We start from the raw sequence: 20070 nt of genomic DNA, 5'->3' as shown, positions 1-20070 counted from the left end.
TATTTTGAAAGAGTTTGAGAAGGATAGGTGTTAGCTCTTCTCTAAATGTTTGGTAGAATTTGCCTGTGAAGCCATCTGGTCCTGGGTTTTTGTTTGTTGGAAGATTTTTAATCACAGTTTCAATTTCAGTGCTTGTGATTGGTCTGCTCATATTTTCTATTTTTTCCTGGTTCAGTCTCAGACGGTTGTGCTTTTCTAAGAGTTTTTCCATTTCTTCCAGGTTGTCCATTTTATTGGCATAGAGTTGCTTGTAGTAAACTCTCATGATCCTTTGTATTTCTGCAGTGTCAGTTGTTACATCTCCTTTTTCATTTCTAATTTTGTTGATTTGAGTCTTCTCCCTTTTTTCTTGATGAGTCTGGCTAATGGTTTGTCAATTTTGTTTATCTTCTCAAAGAACCAAATTTTAGTTTTATTATTCTTTGTTATCATTTCCTTCATTTCTTTTTCATTTATTTCTGATCTGATCTTTATGATTTCTTTTCTTCTGCTAACTTTGGGGGTTTTTTTGTTCTTCTTTCTCTAATTGCTTTAGGTGTAGGGTTAAGTTGTTTATTTGAGATTTTTCTTGTTTCTTGAGGTAGGATGTATTGCTATAAACTTCCCTCTTAGAACTGCTTTTGCTGCATCTGATAGGTTTTGGGCCGTCATGTTTTCATTGTCATTTGTTTCTAGGTATTTTTTGATTTCCTCTTTGATTTCTTCAGTGATCTCTTGGTTATTTAGTAGCATATTGTTTAGCCTCCATGTATTTGTATTTTTTACAGTTTTTTTCCTGTAATTGATACCTAGTCTCATAGCATTGTGGTTGGAAAAGGTACTTGACATGACTTCAATTTTCTTAAATTTACCAAGACCTGATTTGTAACCCAAGATATGATCTATCCTGGAGAGTGTTCCATGAGCACTTGAGAAGAAGGTGTATTCTGTTGTTTTTGGATGGAATGTCCTATAAATATCAATTAAGTCCATCTTAATGGACTTTATTGTATCATTTAAAGCTTTGTTTCCTTATTTAGTTTCATTTTGGATGATCTGTCCATTGGTGAAATTGGGGTGTAGAAGTCCCCTACTATGATTGTGTTACTGTCCATTTCCCCTTTTATGGCTGTTAGCATTTGCCTTAAGTATTGAGGAGCTCCTATGTTGGGTGCATCTATATTTACAATTGTTATATCTTCTTCTTGGATTGATCCCTTGATTATTATGTAGTGTCCTTCTTTGTCTCTTGTAATAGTCTTTATTTTAAAGTCTCTTTTGTCTGATATGAGGATTGCTACTCCAGCTTTCTTTTGATTTCATTTGCATGGAATATCTTTTTCCATCCCCTCACTTTCAGTCTGTATGTATCCCTAGGTCTGAAGTGGATCTCTTATAGACAGCATATATACGGGTCTTGTTTTTGTATCCATTCAGGCAGTCTATGTCTTTTGGTTGGAGCATTTAATCCATTTATATTTAAGGTAATTATAGATATGTATGTTCCTATTACCATTTTCTTAATTGTTTTGGGTTTGTTTTTGTAGGCCTTTTCCTTCTCTTGTGTTTCCTGCCTAGAAGAGTTCCTTTAGCATTTGTTGTAAAGCTGGTTTGGTGGTGCTGAATTCTCTTAACTTTTGCTTTCCTGTAAAGGTTTTAATATCTCCATCGAATCTGAACGAGATTCTTGCTGGGTAGAGCAATCTTGGTTGTAGGTTTTTCCCTTTCATCACTTTAAATATGTCTTGCCACTCCCTTCTGGCTTGCAGGGTTTCTGCTGAGAGATCAGCTGTTAACCTTATGGGGATTCCCTTGTATGTTATTTGTCGCTTTTCCCTTGCTGCTTTTAATATTTTTTCTTTGTATTTAATTTTTGATAGTTTGATTAATATGTGTCTTGGTGTGTTTCTTCTTGGATTTTTCCTGTATGGGACTCTCTGCACTTCCTGGACTTGATTGACTATTTCCTTTCCCATGTTAGGGAAGTTTTCAACTATAATCTTTTCAAATATTTTCTCAGACCCTTTCTTTTTCTCTTCCTCTGGGACCCCTATAATTCGAATGTTGGTACGTTTAATGTTGTCCCAGAGGTCTCTGAGACTGTCCTCAGTTCTTTTCATTCTTTTTTCTTTATTCTCCTCTGTGGTAGTCATTTCCACTATTTTATTTTCCAGGTCATTTATCCGTTCTTCTGCCTCAGTTATTCTGCTATTGATTCCTTCTAGAGAATTTTTAATTTCATTTATTGTGTTGTTCATCTCTGTTTGTTTGCTCTTTAGTTCTTCTAGGTCCTTGTTAAACGTTTCTTGTAATTTCTCCATTCTATTTCCAAGATTTTGGATCATCTTTACTATCATTACTCTGAATTGTTTTTCAAGTAGACGGCCTATTTCCTCTTCATTTGTTTGGTCTGGTGGGTTTTTACCTTCCTCCTTCATCTGCTGCATATTTCTCTGTTTTCTCATTTTGTTTAACTTACTGTGTTTGGGGTCTCCTTTTCGCAGGCTGTAGGTTCGTAGTTCCTGTTGTTTTTGGTGTCTGCTCCCAGTGGGTGAGGTTTGTTCAGTGTCTTGGGTAGGCTTTCTGGTGGAGGGGACCGGTGCCTGTGTTCTGCTGGTTTGGGCTGGATCTTGACTTTCTGGTGGGCAGGACTGCATCCGGTGGTGTGTTTTGGGGTGTCTGTGAACTTAGTATAATTTTAGGCAGCCTCTCTGCTAATGGGTGTAGCTGTGTTCCTGTCTTGCTCTTTGTTTGGCATGGGGTGTCCAGCACTGGAGCTTGCAGGCTGTTAGGTGGAGCTGGGTCTTAGCATTGAGATGGAGATCTCTGGGAGAGCTCACGCTGATTGATATTACGTGGGGCTGGGAGGTCTCTGGTGGTCCAATGCCCTGAACTTAGCTCTCCCACCTCAGAGGCTCAGGCCTGACACCAGGCCGGAGCACCAAGACCCTGTCAGCCACAAGGCTGTGTGACTTAGGATAGTTGGTAAATAATTCTGAATTTCAGTTTTCTCACCTGAATAAAGAATATCTGATATGCTTTCAGGGTGCAGTTCTGGGTATCTGTATAATTGCTTTATCCATTCAGTCGTTGATAGGCACTTAGGTTGTTTCCATATCTTGGCTATTGTAAATAGTGCTGTGGTGAAAATGGGGTTGCATATATCCTTTTGAAGTAGTGTTTTCATTTTCTTTGGATAAATATCCAGAAGTGGAATTGCTGGGTCATATGGCAGCTCTATTCATAATTTTTTGAGGAAACTCCATATTGCTTTCCATAGTGGCTGCACGAATTCTTACCAACAGTGCACGAGGGTTCTCTTTTCTCCACATCCATGACAACACTTGTTATTTGTTGTCTTTTTGATAACAGCCATTCTAACAGATGTGAGGTGCTATCTCATTGTGGTTTTGATATGCATTTCCCTGATGACTAAGGATGTTGAGCATCTTTTCATGTACCTTTCTTTTTTTGGGAAAATGTCTATTCAGATCTTCTGCCCATTTTAAAATCAGATTATTTGGGTTTTTTTGCTGTTGAGTTGTATGAGTTCTTTATATATTTTTGGATATTAGCCCCTTTTCAGATATATGATTCGCAAATATTTTCTTCCATTCATCAGGTTGCCTTTTCATTTTGTTGACAGTTTCCTTTACTTTTCAAAAGCTTTTTGGTTTGATGTAGTCCCACTTGTTTATTTTTGCTTTTGTTGCTTAGGCTTTTGGAGTCAGATTAAAAAAATCATCACCAAGACCTATGTCCAGGAGCTTATTACCTATGTTTTCTTCAGGACTTTTATGGTTTCAGGTCCTATGTTCAAGTCTTTATTTGAGTTTAAATGTACTCTTCTACTTTTTTTTTTTTCTATTTTTTCAATCTGTCTCTTGTTTCCATAGAGGTTACAATACATACTTGACTTAATAAAATTCTAATATTAGTGTTTTTTATCATTTCATAGACAATGCGGGAACTTTAGAATATATGAACTCCATTTACCCCTCCCACCTTTTATATAATCGTTGATGTATATTTTAATTTTATGTATATTTTAAATTCCATGTTATTATCATTATTTTTTACAGTCATTATCATTTAGATTTACTCACATATTTACCCTTTTGATGCACTTCATTGCTTTCAGCACTTCTGTGCTTCCAACTGGGATCACTTTCCTTCTGCCTGAAGAACTCTCTTTACTATTTCTTTTAGCTCTGGCTCTGTTGGTAATAAATTCTCTCAGTTTTTGTTTTTCTGATGAAATCTTTATCCTTTATTTATGAAGGATATTTTCACTGGGTAGAAAATTCTATATTGGTAGTTGTTTTCTTTCAAGACTTTAAAGATTGACATTGCATTGGTTTTGGACTTTACTTTTTCAGTTGAGAATTCAGTTATTACTCTTACTGTTCCACTTCCAAGGTAGTGTGTCTTTTCCCCAAATGTTTTTTCAGAGCATTAAAATTTCTCTTTGGGGGACTTCCCTGGTGGCACAGTCATTAAAGAATCCACCTGCCAATGCAGGAGACACGGGTTCGAGCCCTGGTCTGGGAGGATCCCACATGCCGCAGGGCAACTAAACCCATGCACCACAACTACTGAGCCTGCACTCTAGAGCCTGCGAGCCAAACTACTGAGCCCGCGAGCCACAACTAGTGAGCCCATGCACCACAACTACTAGAGCTTTACAAACGTACGTCTTGGTTATTTTTGTCAGCAAGTTTTCTTTAAATGTTACTTCTGCTCCTGTTATGTCTCTCTTCTTCTTTCGGGACTTCAGTTTACATATGTTAGATCTGTTTCTTTATGTCTCAACACATTTTTCTGGAGAACCCCTTTTTAACAACCAGTTACAAATAAAAAGCACTCAGTATTTATAGGTGTTCTTTTAGGTGATTATGCTGCCTCACTAGTAGGTGGTGATAATGGCAGGAGAAAAACTAACTTACAAGGCGATATCTGGGGGCTGGGAGAAGGAGATCCCTTAGAGAATCACTGAAGACACTGAGTAATCCTTCTTCTCTAGGCTTGCTGCAGGAATCCTCAAACACTGCAGTCATCTATTAAATATTCTTCTGTATGCAGAGGAATTTTCCAAGTGAAAGGGATCTGGGACTCCCCTGTGAGGGAGAAACAAGTTCCACAGCTTGTTAATAGGGGCAAACTTCTGTTTGTAGTCATGTTTCCACCTGTTGAATCATCTTTACAGAAGTTGTACATTTATGGCATGTCTGTTTATGAGAAGAGATGGAAAATATGAGGAACTCTAAAACTTGAAATATTTATTTTGAAACCTCAGCATGATGAACTTCTGAGGAATTCATTGCTCAAAATGTATGCATGGGGCTTCCCTGGTGGCACAGTGGTTGAGAGTCAGCCTGCCAATGCAGGGGACACAGGTTCGAGCCCTGGTCTGGGAAGATCCCACATGCCGTGGAGCAACTGGGCCTGTGAGCCATAATTACTGAGCCTGCGTGTCTGGAGCCTGTGCTCCGCAATGAGAGAGGCTGTGAAAGTGAGAGGCCCGCGCACCACGATGAAGAGTGGCCCCTGCTTGCCACAACTGGAGAAAGCCCTCACACAGAAACGAAGACCCAACACAGCCATAAATAAATAAATTTTTTTAAAAAAATTAGTGAAATTAAAACTAATTAGTATTAATTAAATTAAATTAAATTAAAACAAAAAAGTATGCATGTATGTATATGCAAGGATGGAGATAGATATAGATATATAAATAGTATATAATATTATTTATAGATATATAAATAATGTATATTATTAATACATATATAATATGATATATAATATATCTATAGCTGTATAATATATATTATATAACATTATATATTATATACATATAGATTTTGCCACAGAAATTCATTTTGTAGCCTTTTAAATTTAAAGATGTACTTCACTAAAAGTATCTGAGGATGCATCTCAGAAAAAGCCTGAGATCATTTGTATATGGTCAACTCCAGGAACTACTCACTCTTGAGCCAGCTCTGTGTTTTCAGACGTTATCCATGCCCCAAACTGTGATCCAACCCTGTGTTATTTACATCATTCAGAGCTAGTTTTTCTACATACATACAGCACATTTTAAAAGCTTTATTATGGTTTTTATACAGCACTGCCCTAAACTTATAATTCAGGAAGTTTGGGGGGTAACATTCTTTCACCATTTACTTGGTGTAAATCATTTCTAGTTCTGAGCAGTGCCTCTTTGGCAAGGTTTAATTATACAGTGTGCTTGTGGCTACATCCATATATATGCCACCCACAAATGTCTCTAATTATTATTTATTACCAGCTGTGTACTTTACACTTTGTAGTTGTTGAGTGTTTTATAGTCAGTTGTTAGTTACTAAGAGTAACTATATATAAACTAAGAGTGAATTATATGTTTGCTTTTCTTTATTTCACTCCTTTCACTATTGTTTAAAACATGTCAGATTCAGGAAAACCCTAAACCTCTTTAAACACTTATAGACAAGGTTTTTTTCTTGAATCAGTTTTAAAATCCTCCCAACCATTTTGGCTGCTGGCCATACCAGCATACAGTGTGAAAGAATTTTCTTTTAGGGATGAAAGCCAGAGAGAAGCCTTCTGGGGCTGTTCGGTTTCCTAGCAGAGCTGCTGGTGTAGATGACAGTGCCGATTGTTCCCCTTGGAGAGGCTTAAGCATCTTTGCCAGTTAGAGCTGGAAAGGTGCCCAGGAGATCGTATAGCCCAGCCCCTTCATTTTACATGTAATGAAAGTAAAACCCAGCTTGGTTAACTGATGTACTTGAATTCAAAACAGCTGGCAAATGGCAAAGCTCAGGACCAAGTCACTGAGTTCACACTCTTTTTCTTTGCTCTTCTAGCTATGTCTGTTGTAAAGAAACAGGACAGCCCAAATACTGCCCTGTTAAAATGCAGGGTTAAAATACTTGAAGTAGGAGTATAGAAACCTAATGTCTAGATGTCATGAAATGGTTAAAAAAAAATGCCTGAAATGCATTTTTTTTTTTCCAATCAGACCTGTTCCTACTGATTTTTTTTTTTTTTTTCCAAAATATGGTTCCAAATTCCCCTTTTCCTGGAAGCCTCCTAAGCATTCCGAGACTGAGTTAGTAACTCCCTCCTCTTTGCTCACAAGGCACTGTGCACATTCCTGTGTATAATACATGCTTATCATATTGTATTATAATTATTCAATTATCCATCTGCCCTCCGCCCTCCCACCTACTGGACTGAACTTCCAGGAGCAGCAGCAGTGTCTTCTTGGACTTCAGTCCCTAGCACTTGGCAGAGAGTCTGGCACTGTGTGTGCCCTCAGTGTTTTTATGAATGAATGAATCAACCAACCACTCTCTCATAGACTTGCTCCATCAGTGAATCTTATGCTTTCTTGGACATAAAAATCACCTGGAGGTGCTGGTTAAAAATGCATTTTTTCGAGGCCACACCACAAGAGTGGGGCAGGGTCTAAGAATCTGCCTTTTTACTAAGCAGCTGATGATTTAATGCAAATGGTCCATAGGCCACACTTAGCAAGCTCTGCCCAATTATTAATTCCACTGATACTTAGTTCCAACTGTATATATCACAACAATCTGTCCATCTGAATAAAAACATAGAGCTTTGTTACCTACCCCATTCTACCATTCTGACCCCAGAGTAGGGGTATCGACATTTGCAGAAATAAAGAAGATAATATTTATAAAGCATTTCAAGTTATTAGAAGAAGGCTATCTTAGCTCATCAGGGAAATATGATATAAATCTAGCATCATGAAAATTACCTTAGACATGTTGAATTTGATCTGAGACTCAAAGGCAGAGGAAATAAACCCCCATGTAATACCTGCATGGACACCACACCTATAGGAGCTCTTTCCCTGGTTGGGTTCTCTTATTTGTGTTCCATATCAGTAAATTTAATAGCTGATGTTTACATAATTTTTAAAAATCCCCAGTAGTGCATCTATGCCTGCATGGCACTTTATAGGTACACACTATTTTTTTAAATGATGTCTTTAAGCAACTTTATAGGAGAAAGAGCTGAATTGGGGTAGTTATTAAACTCCCTCTATATAACTACCAGAAAGATTTCTGAACCTTCTGGTATATTTATTTATACATATATTGTTGAATATTTGTATTCAGTTCCTCATATTACTTTTTATTTGTAATTTCTTTCTTTATGTACATTTCCATACAAATATTTAAATGGTAAAATCATATTTCATGTATTTTATGCTGTTATGTACTTAGTGTTCTCCCTGATGTTGAATGCATTGATTATTTTCAATTATTTGCTATCATATACAGAGTTCTTATGTTCATTTTTGTTCAAATTGTATTTTTGTCTGTATGAATTCCATGGGGTATATTCCCATGGAAGAGTAACGACAGTTTTAGAGTTCTTGTCACATGTTACAGTATTATTTTCCAAAGACACGACACCAATATACAACCCCACAGGGGTTTTCCCACAGCTTGACCAACATGTAATTTTATCATTCCAGCCTATTTTTGCTAGTTTAAATGTGCGTAGGGCCCCTCCAGAGCTATTTTATTTTGAAATTCTTTAAGTGAATAAAATACAAAGCAATTCATTCCACGTGTGATGATTCAGTGTTTTCATTTTAAGGACAAACAATTCATCTCCTTATTTGACAGTTTTGAAGGGACAGGTTTAATTGCCTTTTGTAGGATTGATTCTGTAGGGATAGGAAATAGGCTTGGGGCAGGCTTGACATGTCAGGGAAAAAGATGAGTTATATAGCTCTGAATCAGGAAGCTTATGTGAAGGATTGAAACAGGAACTCCAGCTGTTTATGAAGGGTTGGGGAGCAGGAACATTCTGATGGCATGATGAAAAAAGTATTGCAGCTTTGTTAGCCAATTTTACTTCAGAATGAAAACAAGAACCTGTACCTCCTGCCATTCTATGATTCTCTCACGACGCCACTTCATGTTGGCATGTTCACTTTCATGAACGTTTTCAGATATTCCCAATTCAGGTAGACCCCCTCTGGTCTATGACAGGAAAGGCTTGAGAATGGCCAGAAAACTAAAACTCATTATTTGAGAGGCCCTGGGGGGAAGACCTGGAAGCAGAAATCACAGGGGCAGTCAGTCTTATCTGTGAAAAGTCAGCTCAGTCACAGAAAAGGACCTTTGCTTGGATGTCTCTGCCCTTCGTGACTATGGTCACCTTCTGAAATAAGCAAATAAGTGATTGCTCTGCTGGCTTGGGTTCCTGTGATGCCAGAAACAAGATACAATGTGGTTTATGCAAGATGGGCCTTTTGTTTTGGATAGTTGTCTAGGCTGTTGATTTTTTTAGAAATGGTGACTGCCAAACTTGTAATGAAAATGAGCCTATTGAGCACTGGGGATCAAAATCTGCAAGTTTTCCTCCATTCTTGGTCATGCTAAATTCTTGCCTTCACTCTTATCTTTGTAGAATACACACACACACACACACACACACACACACACACACACACACACACACAGCACACATTTATATCTGTATCTATCAGCTTTATTTAGAAATAATTCAGATACCACACAATTCACACATATACACAATTCAATGTTTTTTAGTATATTCACAGAGTTGTGCATCCATCACCACAATTAATCTTAGAACATTTTCATTACCCCTGAAAGAAACCTCAGTCCCATTACTCTATAGATTTGCTTATTCTGGACATTTCATGTAAGGAATTATACAATATGTGGTCTTTTGGTTTAGCTTCTTCAACTGAATGTAACGTTTTCGAGGTTCATCCATGTTGTGGTATGTATCAGTACTTCTTTCACTTTTTTATTGCTGAATAATAGTCCATGTATGATATACCACATTTTGTTTATCCATTCATCAGTTGATGGACATTTAGGTTATTTCCACATTTTGGCTACCGTAAATAATTCTGCTATGAGCATTTATGTATAAGCTTTGTGTGGAAGTATGTTTTCCTTTTTCTTGGATATAAACCTAGGAGTGGGTTTGCTGGGATATGTGGGAGCTCTATGTTTACCTTTTTGAGGAACCGCCAGACTGTTTTCCAAAGCAGGTACACAATTTTACATTCCCACCAACAATGTATGACTGCTTCAATTTCTTCATGTCCTCACCAATACTCATTGCTGCCCATCTTTTTTTGGTTTATCCACCCTAGTGGCTGTGAAGTGGTATCTCATTGTGATTTTTTTTTTTTTTTTTTTTTTGGCTGTGTTGGGTCTTCGTTTCTGTGCGAGGGCTTTCTCTAGTTGCAGCAAGCGGGGGCCACTCTTCATCACGGTGCGCGGGCCTCTCACTATCGCGGCCTCTCTTGTTGCGGAGCACAGGCTCCAGACGCGCAGGCTCAGTAGTTGTGGCTCACGGGCCTAGTTGCTCCGCGGCATGTGGGATCTTCCCAGACCAGGGCTCGAACCCGTGTCCCCTGAATTAGCAGGCAGATTCTCAACCACTGCGCCACCAGGGAAGCCCCCTCATTGTGATTTTTGATTTGCATTTCCTTGATGGATAATAGACTGCTTACTCCTTATCCTAGTATTTTCTCATACTTTAAAAAAATAGAGAAAGAAAATACTTCGGGAAATGAAGGAGTACAATTACTACGGGCTGCTGTAACTTCTCTGGGGTTTCACGTCTCATTGCATCATAGTGTAAGGGGCCACTGCTGACAAGAATGTGCTCCAGCCATTTTCTTCCATTCTTATATCCATTCATCATTCAGGATCCTGGGAAGGAGAGAGAATTGTCTTACGTTGGGTTATGTGCCCATCCCTTTGATTTGTGGTTATACCTGTACAACATGAATGTGCCAATCCTGAAAGGAAATTGAGGTGCTCTTGGGCTGGGAGAATGGATGCCACAGGTGTGGCCAGGACAGGTTTCCTGCCTCTCTGGATGCACCACATTACTAAGATTGGGAGCCAAGCAGGTCATGTCAGAAACCTCATCATGCAGAAAAATTAATAATTCTGTCCTAGCATACTTTATAATGGAGAAAATATAATAAGATTTATTTATAATATTTAAATATTTTATTTTAAGTTATAATTTTAAAAATGTGTATATCTCTTTGTTGGACATGCAGCATGTTTCAAATAGGGTCTCATTTGATCCTCAATAATGCCAGTTTCTAGTTATTTTCTGTAGTGGCCTCATTGTGGTTTAAGTACACTTTTGTGAACTAGGCTAAGAATCCAGACACCAAAGACTGACTTAATGAGAAAATGTGTTCTGAGTTACAAACAAATGACCAACAAGTGAGCGCACAAAAGTCAACCTGCTCATAATCCGGGATATCACTTGTCGGTCACTCCTGCCAGCAGGTGTGCATAGACAGTGGAGAGCGACTCTCCTCTGCTCGGTTCCCGGCTACAGGGATGTTGTCTGAGGGCTCAGCAGCGTCACTGCGGCTGACTCAAAGGATCACTCACTAGGCGTGGTTTGGAACAAATGCAGTCCTTGGAATTCCAGGTAGCATCCCAGGTGCCTGTGGGGAGGTAGAAGTGTTCATATAACAGGTCACTGGCGTTTTCTGTGAAAGCAGGCAGCGACCATAAGGGCTCAACTGCTTGAAAGGAGAGTGACTGGTTCAAAATGGTGGCTTGGGGTTTAAAGGACTCTCATCAGAGGCCAGATGTCCTCATGGGGAGAAAATGCCTTTGAATGTCCTGGGAAGAAAGAGCCAAGTGCCCTGGATTTTTTCCTTGGGCTGCAAACTCTTCTTCCTCCTCATGCTGTCATCCTTCCAGTATTGGGCAAGAGCCATAACTGCAGGCGTCCTGGCTTCTGTGAACTTCTCAAGAGTGTATATTATCACCCAAAAGCTCTAGTGTCTACCCACAGGCCACTGAGGACATTTTAGTCAGTTCTGCCAGTCACCCGGCTAAGGAATAAGTTGGTTTTTTTTGTTTTTGTTTTTTAATTAATTATTTATTTATTTATTTATTTTTGGCTGGGTTGGGTCTTCGTTTCTGTGCGAGGGCTTTCTCTAGTTGCGGCAAGTGGGGGCCACTCTTCATCACGGTGCGCGGGCCTCTCACTATCGCGGCCTCTCTTGTTGCGGAGCACAGGCTCCAGATGCACAGGCTCAGTAGTTGTGGCTCACGGGCCTAGTCGCTCCGCGGCATGTGGGATCTTCCCAGACCAGGGCTTGAACCCGTGTCCCCTGCATTGGCAGGCGGATTCTCAACCACTGCGCCACCAGGGGAGCCCAGGAATACGTTTTATAACATGCTATCAAAGATTGTATCTATAATTGTGATGATGTTTTAAAATAACCACTTCATTTAGATTTTTCTGTTTTAATCCAAGGTATTCTTCTGCGGAAATAAGGAAACAGTTTACCCTCCCACCAAACCTTGGCCAGTACCATCGACAAAGCATAAGTACCTCTGGCTTCCCCTCTCTTCAACTAGTAAGTATGAGTTACAGGTTTGCTTAGAGAATGGTCAAGGGCAGAAGTGCCCAGCGTATACTTTTGCTTCCTGAGTCTTAGATTTTCCCACCGCTACCTTACATCACCAACCGCCAGTTCCTGGCTCTGCACTGCTTTTTGACATCAATTCCCCTCTCTCCCTCCGTCCACTAGGGCTGGGAATACAAAGTGGGTCTCCAGGGACTCTGATTCTGAAGTCTCTGGACTCAGTGGACTTCCAGGCTATTTGATTTCACCCAAATTATGATTCATATTTTGGGGAGGGGAAGGATTAGCCTGGAAACTTAAAACCATTTGTAACATGCTTTTTAGGAAAAAAATGTATTCCCAAATCTGAAAAGCCAAGTTATGAACCTTAAGCTTTTTAAATAATTTTTTTGGAAGTGTAATTTACATACAATAAAATTTCACTCATTTGTAGGTGTTTGAGGAATTTGGCCAATTTATAGTTAACCTGTACTCAGTCAAGATATAGAACTGTTTCTTTACCCTAAAAAGCCCCGTTATGCCCCTTTGCAGAGGGTCTCCTCTCCCAGCCCTCAGCCAGCAGCCCTGGGCAATCACTGATACACTTCTGTCGTCATAATTTTGCCTTCTCTGCAACTTCATGTCTGTGGAATCAGACAGTAGAAACCTTCATTTTTAAAACACAGTCCCCCTTTCAAGTTGAAGATTGCCTACATTTTTATATTAACGCCAGTTGTTGAGTGTGTATACATATGTTATGTTATTTGAGGACTAAATGCGAGGCGTGTGCCCGGTGGGTTAAATCTGCCTTAAATGAGATAGTTTATAAAACCAGAAGTGAGTCTTCACTTCCTTTGTGAGAGAGCTGCAGCCTCCACTGTACTCACTTCCCCTCACAGCACAGCCCCACTTTCTTGCTCGTTCTCGTGGTTATCTTAAGGAGGTTAGGTTATTTTTTCTTTCTCACTTATTACTTCAAAACCACTTCTGCTCTTAGAAATTTTGTAACCTTCCACTCGGTTTCCTGTAGCCGCCATTTTGTCTCCTGTAACAGTTTCCACGCCGTGTAACTGTGTATCTTTTAAAGGTATGTTTACCGGAGTGATTTGTGGTTCTTTCGGTAGGATAATTTGTGTGTTGTGTCACTGATGAAATAGTAGTACTAAAAAATGTATAGCACCTTTTACTGCAAGAGGTAACTTTCGATGACAGTTCTTTAAAAAATCTACTTAATGACTTCGGTGGCTTGTTCAACTGCCCTTTTTAATTGTACTTTTCCTGTCTGTTTCAGAGTCACAGATTATAATAAAAGCACACCAAGGGCATAATGTCCGTGCTTTCAGATGTATTAGATATGCTTTAATCCAAGATAAATTAGATATGCTTCTTGGTTTCATGTGGTGCTGGTATAGATTTCATTGAAAACCAAAAAAAAATTTTTTTTTAAATTTCTGACTCAGATTGTCTTCCAAAATATGCAAAATGCAGTTAAAAAGTGACTGGATACATTTTAAAATCTTAAACAAGGTGGGGGAGGTGGGGTTTGGTGCTTTGCTTCTTTGTAAATTCAGACTGCAGCTTTCTGCAGTAGTTGTCTTGAGAAATAGTGTGGACCTCACTATTAAGAGGCTTTAAGGAAGTTTAACTCACAGGCTTTAACCCCTTAGCTACACACCAGCTGCAGCCTGAAATTTCTTCAGGAGAAATCTTTTTTATTTAAAGTCACAAATTTTAAAAATTGTTTCTTATTTTTGCAGGAGTTCTTTTGGTAGTTATGCCGCGTCATCAGGTTTTGACAAAAGTGAATTTGGATGAATTACTTCATTAGCTAGGTGGTAGAGTTAACATGTGGCTTAACTTCTAATAGAATGTGTCAAAGAAATAGCAAAAATGTTTAACTATACATGAATCATGTGGTCCTGTCATAACTTCTACCCGGTTCTATTTGCAAATAAATAGCCTTTAAAATGTATTTCTCCTGGTTAATTCCAGTTTAGTCTTCTGAATATTTTTCCCCAGACCGCTACCCCAGCTTCAGCACAGTGTACTGACCCTGCTCCTCCTTGTTAACTGCCTGATGAGCAGGTGGCATGAGGGAGCAAAAGTCTGCATTTGATTCCTCTTTTGTTTTTGTTTTTTTGGGTTTTTTTTAGAGCTTTACACAAGTGGAAGGTCACATCTTTATTTCTTTTTTTTTTTTTTATAAACTTATTTATTTATTTTTGGCTGTGTTGGGTCTTCGTTTCTGTGCGAGGGCTTTCTCCAGTTGCAGCAAGCGCGGGCCACTCTTCATCGCGGTGCGCGGGCCTCTCACTGTCGCGGCCTCTCTCGTTGCGGAGCACAGGCTACAGACGCGCAGGCTCAGTAGTTGTGGCTCACGGGCCTAGCCGCTCCGCGGCATGTGGGATCTTCCCGGACCGGGGCACGAACCCGTGTCCCCTGCATTGGCAGGCAGATTCCTAACCACTGCGCCACCAGGCAAGCCCCCCTCTTTTGTTTTTTAAATGCAAGGTCTGCTCAGGAAATCCCAGCACCCTAATGTTTACCTGCTGGTCTTGTTGTAATGTCAGAATGAAGTGGCTGTTCTTTCCCTTGAGTCATCTTCCCGAATGAAGGTTCCTCCAACAAAAAATCATCCACTTACATGGTGATTTCCCTTTCCCTTAAAAAAATTATTTTGTTTCATAGAAAGATAATGGGACATTTCAGGAAGATTTATTTCTGGCAAGGCAGAGGAGTAGTTTATCACCTAAAGACTCTCACCCTGAAGCACCTTTAGAAAAACTTTTCTTAAATGAGAAGCCATAGACTGTTCATTGTATGATTTTAGACGATTGGAAAATTTGATTAAGTACGTTTTGACCTTTATTTCCCTTACCTTTGTTTATAGAACCACCATTTCAACAATCCCACATGCTGATATAAATGTTTAATTTTTAAAAGTATTTAATTGGCACCACGTTATTTATTTATTTTATTTTAATTTTTATTTTATATTGGAGTAGAGTTGATTTACAATGCTGTGGTAGTTTGAGGTGTACAGCAAAGAGATTCCGTTACATATATACATATATTCATTCTTTTTCAGATTCTTTTCCCATATAGGTTATTAAAGCATATTGAGTAGAGTTTCCTGTGGTATACAGTAGGTCCTTGTTGACTTTCTATTTTATATATAGTAGTGCGTATCTGTTAATCCCAAACTCCTAATTTATCCCGCCACCCCTTTCCCCTTTAGTAACCATAAGTTTGTTTCCAAAGTCTGTGAGTCTGTTTCTGTTTTGTAAATAAGTTCATTTGTATCATTTTTTAAGATTCCACATATAAGTGATATCATAGGATATTTGCCTTTCTCTGACTTACTTCACTTAGTATGATAATCTCTGGGTCCATCCATGTCGCTGCAAATGGCATTATTTCATTCATTTTATGGCTGAATAGTATTCCATTGTATATATGTACCACATCTTCTTTATCCATTCATCTGTTGATGGACATTTAAGTTGCTTCCATGTCTTGGTTATTGTTAAATTGTGATGCAGTGAACATTGGGGTGCATGTATCTTTTTGAATTATGGTTTTCTCCGGATATATGCCCAGTAGGGGGATCGCTGGATCGTATGGTAGTTCTATTTTTAGTTTCTTAAGGAACCGCCATACTGTTCTCCATAGTGGCTGCACCAATTCACATTCCCAACAACAGTGTAGGAGGGTTCCCTTTTCTCCACACCCTCTCCAGCATTTACTGTTTGTAGACGTTTTGATGATGGTCTTTCTGACCAATGTGAGGTGAAACCTCATTGTAGTTTTGATTTGAATTTTTCTAATTTATTTATTTTTATTTTTTTTGGCTGTGTTGGGTCTTCGTTTCTGTGCGAGGGCTTTTTCTAGTTGCGGCAAGCGGGGGCCACTCTTCATCGCGGTGCGCGGGCCTCTCACCGCCACGGCCTCTCTTGTTGCGGGGCACAGGCTCCAGACGTGCAGGCTCAGTAGTTGTGGCTCACGGGCCCAGCTGCTCCGCAGCATGTGGGATCTTCCCAGACCAGGGCTCGAACCCGCGTCCCCTGCATTGGCAGGCAGACTCTCAACCACTGCACCACCAGGGAAGCCCTGAATTTTTCAAATAATTAGCAATGTTGAGCATCTTTTCATGTGCTTTTTTGGAAACTGGCACCAAGTTATTTAAAACCCAATCAATTATACCTTGTTGTTGTTTTGCAAGAGGCTGGAACTTGCAGTCAGCTGGATCTGGGGTGGAGCATAACCGTCACTTATTAGTTACATAATTTGGGGCAAGTTAAGTAACCTTGATGAAGGCTGCAGTTTCTTCATGTGCACTATGGGCATAGCAATGCTACCCCTATTAGGGTTAATACAGAATGATAAAATAGATGCTGTGTACATAGAGGCTAATGTTGCTGTCTATTTATTTGGCACTATGGAGACACTGTGGGAGATTTCAAGAGGATGAATAGGAGATGGTTTTGCCTCTTAAGGGCCTTATAATATATTTGGGAAGGCAGAGAATATGGAGAATCCATGCTGGCTTTGGGTGTGGTAGGTGTTCAGAGGAGAGAAAGATCCAAGATAAAACAGGAGGTAAAGGCTTGAAGGGGGAGGTTGAGAAGACTTAGAGGAAGGTTCTCAGACATGGCTCTCATTAGAATCACCTGAGACCATCAGAAACATACCTGTGGCCTATCATAGAACAATTACATCAAAATCCCTAGGGTTGGGGTCCAGGTATCAGTATTTTAAAGTTCCATGGGACTTTAACATGTGGTCCAGGTTGAGGATCATTTAAAGAACCTATATGTTGATAGATAGAAGTAGTCCAAATAGGAGGAAGGACATAAGAAAGAGTAAAGTTTCTTTTGTTGTCCTGGTTGCTCTGAATTTCAGAAAATGTAGTAAGCGAAGACTACTTGCTAATCCTGTGAATATATTTTTATATAAATATAGAGGATTCTGTCATAAATCTGATAAATCAAATGAGAGGAAGGTTGCGTTTGATTTTGTGGGTATGTGTGTGTGCATGTGTGTATGTGTGGTGTTACTGGGTTTTTGTTTTTTTAACCCTAATTGTAAATGTTAGCTGTGGTGATTGTGTAAACATGCATTTTCAAAGTAGATAAAATATTTTAAAATTTTGCATTTTTGAATATGAAGAGGATTCACCATTTAGAGTTGGTTTTATAAAACAAAATGCAATGATTACAGACTTGCCCTGGGTCTTTTTGACACTCCTAATTCTCCCATCAGAGTCCTTTGTGGCCAGTGCCAAAGAGAGGGGCTTGTGAATAGAATCACCTGTGCATCACCCATTGGCCTTGGAATTCTCTATTGTTATGTGAATAGGTTGGCCAGACCCCCTCTGATGCCAATCATCTATAAAGGCAAACAACTATATATTAGTTGTCTTCATTAAGATGAAACTGTAAAATATTAAAACTATTTTTCTGATTATTCAAAGTAGAAAGGAGAGTAAAGCGTACAAGAGAAGAAAGGTAGGTCTTCTTTGCCCTAAGTTAGAAAGGATTTGAGATACTGTGTGCATGGTTAATAACTTAACTTACATTTTTATAGAGGGAAAATTGTTGTTTTTAAAAGTGAGAATAGAAAAACTTTGAAATAAAATGGAATGAATCAGCTGGATCATAACAGCTCTGGCTGAAGAGAAGGATGTAGAAAGCCACATCCTGGATATAAATCAAAACACCATGGTTACACAACATGTTTGTATATAACAGTTACGGGGGAAAGAAAAAAGGAGGTCTCATACCTTAGAAAGCATTCATTTTTGTTTCGTGTTTAAGCTTCTCTGCAATAAAACAACCTTTTTTTTCTTTTAACCACTAAGGATGATCTAAATGGTGGATCACTTGATAAACGTGGTCTTTTTTATTTTTCTTTTGTGCTTCATCTTTCAAAGAAGTTGGACTATCCTTAGGTTTCATTGATTTCACTGGAGGGGACATGATGGAAAATGAAGATTTCATTACAATTTTCATGCAAATTCACAGTGGAAGGCAATATGAGAGAGTGCCACCCTGCACGCAGAGCATGAATTTCATTACTGTCACTGTAAAGCAGAGGAATCAAATCAGTCTTGGTAAGATGAGACTGATGTCCATTATGGCATGTCAGTATCTTCCCATGCAGTGGCATCAGTGGAAGATTGCCATTAGTGGAAACAGGGAAGTATTCCTTAATCTAAGCCAGGAAGTACTTTGAAATATTGAAGCCAGAAGAACTTTACTGCCTTCTGCTCTGTTTACTTAAAGATAGTAGAGAGCCAAGAGGATTGCTTTACATATTCATTTATTCAGGAAACATGTATTGGGTCTCACTCTGTGCCAGGAATTGCTCTAGGAGCTGGGGATACAGTAGTGAATGTAACCAAGTGTCTATCTTCATGAGCTTACATTCTGGAATGAGAGACATAGACAAATAAGTGAATGTAGACTATCTCAAGGGGTAGTAAGTGCTTTGAAGAATGAAACGTGGATAGGGAATAGAGCGTGACACAGAAGAGAGCACTATTTTAGATTGAGTGGTCTGTGAAGGCTTGGAGGTCTGGAAAGGAGACACTTGGGAAGAATTCTGAATGAACTTAACAGGTATTTGAAGGAAGAATATTCGATTTAGAAGGAACAGCAAGAGCAGAGTCCCCAGAGCAAGAGAATATGGCATGCTCCAGAAACAGCAAGGGTGCAGATGGTGAGCTGAGCAGAGTGGGCAATAGGAGATGAGATCGAAGAGGAATCAAGGCTGGGTCATAGGCCTCAGAGGCCATGGAAGAACTTTGGCTCTTACTTGGATTAAGATGGGAAGTCACTGGAAGCACAGGCTCAGCACCATCTGAATTTTTATTATAAAGGTTGCTTATAGGGTTCTTTTTATAAAGATCACTCTAGCTGCTAAGTGAAGAATAGACCGGGGTGGGGAGGGCAGTTAGGAAATTGTCACAGTAACTCAACAAAACAATGGTGGTGCTTTGGAATAGGGTGGTGGCAGTAGAAAAGATGAGAGGTGGTTGGATTCTGGATATATTTCAGAAGTAAAGTGGATAGGATTTTCTGATAGATAATATGCAGGATGTAAGAAAAAGAGAGAAATCAACCTTGACTCCAAAGATTTTGCCCTGGGCAGCTGGTGGAGTGGAATCGCCACTTGCTGAGATGCACAGACTTGGAAAATATGGGAAGGGCAGATCGGCAGGAAAATTAAGTAATTTTGAATTTGTTATGTTGGAGAGGCCTGTTAGAGGCTACAGATATATAGCTATAATTTTAAAAAGAAAGAAAAAGAAGGTATTTAAAGTCATGGGCATAGATGAGATCATATGGGAGTAAATTCAGATTGGGGAGAGAAGCTCTTTTAGGACTGAACCCTAGGGCTCTGCAAAGGAGAAGGAGAACCTAGGACAAGTCGTGTCCCAAAGGTAGAGTGACCAAGTGTCTGTTCCAGTTTGCTGGACTGAGGGGTTTCCTGGTACATGGACTTTCAGAGATTGGGACACACTAGGACAGTTGGTTCCTCTCCATGTGAAGAAAGTGTTTCAAGAAGGAAAGAGTGATTAACTGTCCAGTGCTATAGATAAACCAAGAATGAGCAACAGCCACTGAATTTGGCAACATGGAAGTCTTGGGTGACTTTGACCAAGACTCGTC

The 20070-nt window shown here is 39.3% G+C and overlaps 1 protein-coding gene across 1 annotated transcript in view; it reads left to right on the top strand.

Annotated features, from left to right (window-relative positions):
* Positions 1-20070, top strand: part of DOCK8 (dedicator of cytokinesis 8) — a 229109-nt gene that overhangs the window by 39570 nt on the left and 169469 nt on the right. The window contains exon 2 of the mRNA XM_082403613.1: positions 12307-12409. Within this exon, the coding sequence (XP_082259739.1) occupies positions 12307-12409 (103 nt within the window). The remainder of the gene's footprint in view (positions 1-12306; positions 12410-20070) is intronic.

Source organism: Balaenoptera borealis (genome assembly GCF_965194805.1).
Source record: "Balaenoptera borealis genome assembly, chromosome: 8".
Classification (NCBI taxonomy): Eukaryota; Metazoa; Chordata; class Mammalia; order Artiodactyla; family Balaenopteridae; genus Balaenoptera; species Balaenoptera borealis.
The sequence above is the reverse complement of the archived record's forward strand: the minus strand, read 5'-3'. Positions and strand labels throughout refer to the sequence as shown.